The 8,532-nt window shown below is 49.5% G+C and overlaps 1 protein-coding gene and 1 gene segment (V, D, J or C); one reads left to right on the forward strand and one right to left on the reverse strand.

The window, feature by feature from the left end:
- Positions 1-1,227: 1,227 nt before the first annotated feature.
- On the reverse strand, positions 1,228-1,623 carry LOC103614301 (feather keratin Cos1-2). Its single transcript, XM_008632209.2, has one exon. The coding sequence runs from the start codon at positions 1,606-1,608 to the stop codon at positions 1,294-1,296; it is 315 nt and encodes a 104-aa protein (XP_008630431.1). The 5' UTR covers positions 1,609-1,623; the 3' UTR covers positions 1,228-1,293.
- A 4,474-nt stretch (positions 1,624-6,097) lies between these two features.
- LOC103614304 overlaps positions 6,098-8,532 on the forward strand; it is a 5,795-nt gene continuing 3,360 nt past the window's right edge. The window contains 1 exon segment of the V gene segment in view: positions 6,098-6,125. Coding sequence covers positions 6,098-6,125 — 28 coding nt within the window.

Raw genomic sequence — 8,532 nt, forward strand, 5'->3', positions numbered from 1 at the left:
CTTAACCCGACAGAGACCCCGCCCCCGGCCCCGACACCGACAGAGACAGAGACACCGACACCGGCACTGACACCGACAGAGACACCGACAGACACCGCCAACGGCATTGACACCGACAGAGACACCGACACCGGCACCGGCACCGACAGAGACACCGACACCGACAGCGACAGAGACACCGGCACCGGCATTGACATCGACAGAGACACCGACAGAGACACCGACACCGACATTGACACCGACAGAGACACCGACACCGGTACCAACATAGATACCGACAGAGACACCGACAGAGGAACCGACACCAGCATTGACACCGACAGAGGAACCGACAGATACACCGACATTGACACCGACAGAGACACCAACACCGGCATTGACACTGGTACCGGCATTGACACTGACACCAGCACTGTCACCGGCACCAACAGAGACACCAACACTGACACAGACACTGGCACTGAAACCGACACCGACATTGATACTGGCATTGACACTGGCACCGACACCAACACCGTCACCGACAGCAGCACTGACACTGATAGTGGCAGTGACACCGACACCAGCAGCGGAACCAACACCGACACCAGAACCGGCATTGACACTGATACCGGCACCAGCACCAGAACCGGCACCAACATCAACAGGAGTTCAAGCTCCCCACCCATAAAAGAAGGGAATGTAGTGGTCATGGGCATCTTCAAGTGCTCCTCACAGTGGCTCAGTGTTGAGACCATGAACTTATTTTACAGAACTCAGAATCGCTGGAGTTGACCCCAGGAGACAGGATAAAAGCTGGACTGAACATGCTAACACCCAGCCTCAAAGGCTGTGAGGTTCCTGCTTGATGAGTGGTTGGGCATCAAGTTTGCTAAATTGCCCTAAGGGGCTGGAGGTCTGAGGTGTGTGGGAAGAGGCTGTGCCCCTCAGCAGGTCCCCAAGGAACTCTGTGTGGCTCCAGTAGCTGTCTGAACTGTCCAAAGCCCATGGTCAGAGACTTCCAAGTAAGAGAGTGAAGGATCGGTTCTGTTCCCCTTCCCTGGCTGGGCTTGGTAACTCTGGCTTTGGGGTTCCTTCAGCACAAAAATACAAAAGACAAGAAAGAGGTGGAAGAGAGAGTAAGACAGGGAAGTCAAACACTGGCCATGGTTTCAGAGAACCCCACCTGCCCTCCTTTGGAAGGGCAGCACTGGATGCTCAGCACCTCTGAATTCAATGGCCGGGAGCTCTGTCCTCAGTCCAGCATCAGCTTCTGGATTGCTGGGGGTGCTTGTGAGGGCTGCACCAGTGGCTTTAGCATGGAGGACACCTTCTGCCACCATAGTGGTTGGTTATGCAGGAGATGTCAAAGCCCCCAGAGCTGATGGGCACTCTGCCAGAGCGGAGGATGCTGCCAACAGCAGTGGAGGTGGAGGATCCCACCACGGTGTTCTGTGGGAAGGAGCTGAGGATGGGCCCGGGCAGGGTCACCACCACTGGGGAGGGCTGGATGGCCACGGTGGAGCTCTGGCACTGCCTGACACAGCACTCATTGCAGCTGTTGGCCAGCGGGCAGGGGCCACAGGGCTGGCAAGGATGGCAGGGCTGGCACTTCTCTGTGCAGGACATGTCTTAAGGCATGAGGAGCAGCTGAAGAGAGGGCAGGGAGGAAGAAAAGCATGGGGCCAGGAGGTGGAGGCTCTGCAGAGATGTATGAGGGCTTATTGGCCTCATCCTGCCAGGGCTCAAAGAAAGCCACCAGCTACTATGCAGCCACTGCCCAGCCCCAAGTCCAGATGCCACCTGATCACAGTCCCAGCCTCCCTCCATGTCTAACCTTCTGCCCTTCCCATGACAAGAAGCCCCATGAGCTGTCATAGGAAAAAGCCAGTCTCAGCTGAGACAGCTTTGAGTTGAGACCTCCTTTTAGAGAAAGCAGAGGAGAAAGGGTTTCAGACTCACCTGAATCCCAAGGAGAATGAAGCAAGAGAAGGGGATGAGAGAGCAAAGAACTGGGCTGGTTTTTAGCATGGACTTTTACTGTCCCAGGCTGACAGAGGCATCCCTTGTAGAGGTGATCTTTTTCTGACAAACTCATCTTGAATGCAAAACATCCCAGCTGAATCCATGGGCTGGGATTTGGCTTCCTGCATGAAGACTTTTTTTCATGTGATAGGATGAGAGGCCCAAGCATTTCTGGGTCAAACACATCAGTGTGGGCAGAGGACTCAGATCACACACTGGAAGAGTCCAGAAAAGGCAAATTATGTCAGTCTTGGTCACTCCTTTGGGATCTTGTTGGCAAGAAGTGGCCGGTTCCTGGGTTTGACCATATCCCACCTAACATTGTATCAGTAAAATTCTGCTGGCCTGTTTTGTGTTTTCCTCTTCTGCATCAGGGAGGTGGCATGGCAGAAGAAGGGGTGCAGGGTCATATGTCATAATAAAGAGGTTGTATTAGTAAAATTAGTAATATTAAATTTAGTAATACAGACTAAAACCAGGAGATAGCTAGGAATTAAACCTTGCTTCCTTTCAGATGCTAGGAATCCTGCATTCATACAGCATTATACAGACCCTGGTGGATTTTCCAAAGACAACCAACCAGAAAGACCCCAACCAGAAAGAGCTTCTGCTTCCCTCCCACACCATGGTACCTTTTATTTGGTGTAACAAAAAAACCCCAAACAAACAAATAAAAAATCATACATTTTCTCCTTACATGCTGAAAGGTTTTCTGCCATGACACCCACCCACAGGCTGGCACAGGGCACTGTAGGGGCTTCCCAAATATTCAGTGCAAGGCCTAAGAGAGCAGACGTGTCTTGCCCATGATCACTGACTCCTCGAATACAAAGTTTTCTTTAAAGCTCCCAATTTGCTTCCCCTCTGTGCAGTCTTCAAACAACACAGTTAGCCCATTTGGGGCCTTGCCCTTGTCCAGAATGTTCCAGAATCCCTGATGGGGTTACCCCAGGGCATCCCCAGCTGAGTGCACAGTTTGCCATGTTTCTGCATGTGTTCTCTTGCCTGGACTTCTTTGCATGCTAGATTTCTGCAAGTGGTTTTGGGTGCAGATTTTTGCATGAGTGACATGAGTCAGGGCACACGAGCATGTGTGTGTTTGTGTGTGTCCCTCCTGACACGGGAACATGCTGCTCACAGCAGGGACTCCATCTATTCCTCTGCCCACAGGTTCCACAAAGCAGCCAGGCCCAGAAGGAGACTCAGTGCAGCTGAGCAGCAACAGATCAAACCTGGCAGAGATCTGCCCACAGCAGACGCACTGAAATGAAACCTTGTGTATTTTCAGCTGTCTCTATCCTGCACCTGCAAAGATCAGTTTTCCTGCTCATTTCAGGCCCCAACAATGATGTCTTCATATCATTTTGGATTCTTAGCTTAATTCAATGTGAAAGTATTTGGAGTGCATCCCCACACTGGAAGGCACATCTCTGTTCCTCACCAGCACAAGACACAGCTGTTGTCCCACGTGCTAGAGAGTAAATAAGGATAGGGTTTGCCTTATGAGTTCCTTCTTTGAGGCAAGGGAGCATTACTGGCTCATTGTCAGCATGGTATCCAGCAGGACCCCCCCAGGCTCTTTTCTGCAAATCTGCTTAACAGCTGGGCAGTTCCCAGCACATACTGGTGCATGGGGTTGTTCCTCCCCAGGTGCAGGACATTGTCCTTGTGTCCAAAGGCAGAAACCTGAGTACCTTATTGCCCTCCCACAGGCATGGCACCAAACCAGCTCCTTCCCACTGAAGCTTTCAAAGTGCTCACATTGGCTGGGCAGTCTGTCACAAACATCTGCACCATCATCCCCTTGCACTGAAATCACTGGTCATATGGGTCATTGAGGAGCAGTGAGCCCGGGCACCTTCTAGGAATCGCTGGGTCCTCGAGGAACAGTGGCTGCTTTGGCCAGGGGATGTTCACCACCTGGGCAGATTTCAGCTGAGGCTCTTTGATTTACAGGGCCAACCCCACCTTGCAGCCTTGGCTGATAAAAAGTACATTGCTGCAGAATCAGATGCCCAGCAGTGAAGGTCTCTCTCTATTGTAGTCAAAGTATGCACCAAAAAGAGAAACAGCAGAGGGTCAGGTGTGGATACAAAAATGCTGCTAGCAAGGATTTTCTTGCTATTTTCTAAGCCCGTGAGAGACTTTTCTCTCTCACAGAAGAGGTAGCAGAGTTCTGTAAACAACCAAACACCTGCAACCTTGAAAAGTCTTGTTTATAGTACAGTAGAAAAATATTTTGACAATGGATGTTTTAGGATTTTAGCCAATCACCCCCAAGGGGTGGCTGATCCTTTGTCCAATTAGACTATGAAGAAAAAAGTCTATAAAAGAGTTTGTAAAATAATTAAATCAATCAATCTTGCTGCACAATTCCTGCCTGCTAGATCTTCTCTCCTCCTCCCTACAGTCCACGGTGATATACCCTAGGGTTGCAGTAATACTCAGGATTTGCCAGGAGCCTGGAGAGGGAGAGTGCTGCTCAGGAGCTGCTCTTTGGCACTTCTCTGCTCACCAGGGTTTTGCCCCCTGTTCCTGTCCCCGTGCCCGTCCCCATCTCAGTCCCTCTCCTTTTCACTGTGCCAACAGTGGCTGGAAAGGCCCAAGTCCTGCCCTTATGCCTTGCACAGGTAAAGAACTGCACTGGGGATGGGGCTGCAGATTCCCCCTCCCCACCATCCCCTCAGTTTGCTCTCCCCCAGCCAGCACTAAGCCAACCCATTGGAACCAGGACTTCATCACCCTATTCTAGAAACTTTTGTGTTCACCCATTAAGATAACTTTTCCCCACCAATCAACTTCCTCCCTTGTCTCCTGAGTCGTCAAGTGTGGAGAAACACTGAACAGCTGCTTCCAAAATACCATAGGGTAAACTAAGAGAAAAAACTGCTTGAAAAGAGCATGACACCTGTGTTTCCCAGACCCCTGAATGCTCTGAGGACGCTCTGAGGAGCTGTTGTGCTTTTAGAAGCCCGCCCACCATCAAGGAGCAGACAAAAGCAGACACACTCTGCAGCGAGGTAGAGACATTACCTCGTACAGTAAATGTTATGAACAGAGAAGGAAGCCAAGGGAAAAGTACAGGAAGCCACTGAGACTGTCCACTCTCTGCTGTGGAGACAAGCAAAGGCAAAAGGGCCTCATTCCAGCCCTCCCAGAGGCGTGACTATGTCACACATGCTCTGCACTCTCTGCAGGGTGCAGCCATTTCATTGTACTACCAAGAGTGTTCTGCTTTGTGCTGAGAGTCTCTCAAACGAAAAGAATTCTTGAGCTGGGAAAAATGATCTTCACAATGGCTGTGCCAGCATGTGTCCTGCTAATCCAGTCAGGTGGGTGTATTCATGTCCTTCCTATTGTCTCTCATGGTTTTTAATAAGTTACTTGGAGGTCTCTACTGACAAGATGATGAGGTCAGGGAGAAATATAGAAGGGGGATGGATGTAGATATCTGAACTTTCCATTTCTTTGGAAAGACAGCAAAGATTGGGGAAGTCTTAAACAGAGAGCAAGTGAGAGAAGGAAGCAAACTTCTCTGCAGAAACCTTTGTGCCTGTGTTGCAGGTCTTGTTGGAGGTGACCCCCTGAAGCAATTCTTCTCTGAGGTGCTAGTCAAAGTTGGGCAGCGAGTGGTTCTGCCTTGCCAGTCCACCACTGAGGAGAGCGTCACCACTTTGAATTTCTTCTGGTACCGCCAGTTCTCGGGAAGAACTTTGACATTTCTCCTGCAAGGACTAAGAACTTCAGAGAATGACAGGTACCGCAGTGGCAAATTCTCTATGATGGTCTACAAAAATAAAACAGCCCCCTTAGAAATAGCAAGAGTCTCTCTTCAGGACACTGCAATTTATTACTGCGCTCTGAGGCACCACCTTAAGCTAAGCCAAATTTCCGTTCGTACAAAATCTGTGTCACCAACAGCGCAGGAGGGGTGAGGCTCTACATCCTCCAGCCTCAGCTGTGCTTTCATGCCTGAAATTATCCTCCCCTTCTTATATCAGCCTTTCCAACATCTCCCATCACAACTCCTCCCTATTTTTCTCGAAGTCCCCATCTAAGCAGAGGTATTCAGAGCAGTGACTTAGGCAGGACCATGGGACTCTTTGCAGATGAGCTGAAATGTGACTTTTCTCACTTCCTCATGCAGAAACAATCAACACATCTGGACGTAACATCCAGTTACAGTGTCAATCCTTACCTGCACTTCCAGGGAGCTGACACTGCAGAATCCAGTGCTGCTGGGGCATCCTGTCCAAAGCCTTGACCAGGCTGTGGGCAGAGCCAGGGGATGCATGTCTCTGCCTTGCTCCTGGCCAGCCCTAGCCCTTGACACAAGAACCCAATAGACCACAGATCCTCATCTTGCTCCTCTTTGCAGAGCAGCAAAAGAAGACAAAAGCAGCTTTTACCTTAATGCCTTCAGCACTGGGCAGGGTAACCTTCTCTGCACTGCACATGGTTAAATGATGAGATCCTCCCACATCCCAGTCAGCACAAAATCTGCTTCTTTGGAAGATACTAATGAAGAGAAAAACTAAGGATAGCCTAGTAAAACTATGAAATACCTATGCAACCAATAGCATTGCTGTCCATGAGGCAAGAGGTGCTGTATATTTAAAACAGTGACTTGAGATCATCAGATAATGAAACTGATTGAAGACAAAGGTGAAGATGATGACCAAGATGGGAGTTTCCCCTGGGTTGGGCTCACTGTTTGGTAGAGTTGGAAACTCAAAGGTGAGTTGATCTGGGCATCCCAGAGCTCAAGTAGAACTCAGCTTGGCCTATTCTACAAGGAGAACTCCCAGAGCTGCATTGTTTCTGTTGCTCACAAGAGGTTTTCCCACCCGGAAGCCTTAACTGCAGTACACTGGGGATCACTGTACTGCCGGGACCTGAAGAACACCTTCTTTTGTCCTGGCAAGAACAGGAAAACGCATCAAGGGTGCCCTGGAAATTTGTCTGGTTTCTCTTTATCAGCTCTCAGCTTTTGCCTGGAGAACCTGCACCGGTGCTTGGTTACCCTCACACTGTGAGGCTGAACTGTGGGTGCCATATGCCATAATTCCAAACAGCTCCTTTCCTTCTTCTTTCTCTGAGTCTTATTTCTAAAAATGATGTATTATTGAATGGAATAATTCTTTTCTAATTTGGCATCAGCTGTCCTGGCTGTTTCTCCTCTCAGCATCTTGTCCATCCCGAGCCTACTCACTGCTGGGGCAGTATGCAAATCAGAGAAGGCCTTGATGTTCTGTGAGCACAATTGAGCAACAGCTAAAACATCCCCCTGTCTGTGTCATCAGCACTGTTTGATCACAAATAGAAAACACAGCACTGTGCAAGCTACTGTGAAAAACAATTAACTTTATCCCACTGAAAATTAGTACAGCTTTTTGAACTGCCTCAGGTTCCATTTCTCCAGCCTGCCGAGGTCCCTCTGGGTGGCAGCACAACCCTGCCGTGTAGCAGCCTCTCTTACTACTCTTGTTTCATGAAAGAATTTGTTGGGGTTCATCTTTATTTCCATCTTCCAGATCATGGCTAAAGATGCTAAAGAGGGCTGGACCCAACAGTGACCCCTGGGGGGCCTTGCTAGGAACTGACCTCCAACTAGGCCTCATGCCACTTATCACAGCTCTTGGGGATCATCTGTCTGTCGACTGTTCAGTCCAGATCACCATCTACTCATTCAGTTGAGACTTCATCAGCTTCTCTTAGGAGGACCTTATTTTGAAGGACAGTGTTGAAAGCTTTCCTGAAGTTAAGGAAAACAATACACACTTCTCTCCCCTCATCTACAAAGCCAATCATTTCAGGATAGAAGTTCATTATCAAGTCTGTCAAGCATGAGTTCCCCTTGGTGAATCCTGCAAACATTCTTGTTCTTCATGTGCCTGGAAATTATTTCCTGGATTAGTTGCTCTGTCAGCATCTCAGGGCTTGAGGGAAGTTCCTTGGGTTCTCTTTCTTGTCCTTCTTGAAGATAGCAGTGCTTTCCTCCAGCAGTCCTCAGGTACCTCCCCAAAACACCATGATCCTTCAAAGCTTATTGAGAGCCTCCTTTCTCCAGACTGTTCCCGTGATTTTAATTCCTGAAGACCCTCCCTGATGCATGACATTTTGCCCCAGGAGGTGCTGGATCTCTCTAAGGCTAGAAGATACTGCATGAATCTCTCAGAATAGAGACTATTCTATCAATACCCCAGGAAAGGTGATAGGAAGTCATGAAATCTTACATGTGGGGTCATGCTGGGAACCCCACACTGTCACAGCCTCAGGTGGGACTCTACTCAGGACATGGAAGACTGCACAGGTCCCCACCCTGATGATGTTTTATGATGTTGCAGTATTTAGACTTCTGGTAGAGTTTTCTTAGAAGCACTGAGGCGTTGACACTTTCGAAAGGGCTCAGAGGGCAAGAAAACGGGACAGCGACGGAGGAGCGCGGGTAGCCCCGGGACCGCAGCCTTCACCTCCCGGGGCGCCTCTGCTCCAGCTGCCTCCGCCCCTCGCCGATCCCCCGTTCTG

This window comes from Corvus brachyrhynchos, unplaced genomic scaffold (genome assembly GCF_000691975.1).
Source record: "Corvus brachyrhynchos isolate BGI_N302 unplaced genomic scaffold, ASM69197v1 scaffold1261, whole genome shotgun sequence".
In the NCBI taxonomy this organism is placed as follows: domain Eukaryota; kingdom Metazoa; phylum Chordata; class Aves; order Passeriformes; family Corvidae; genus Corvus; species Corvus brachyrhynchos.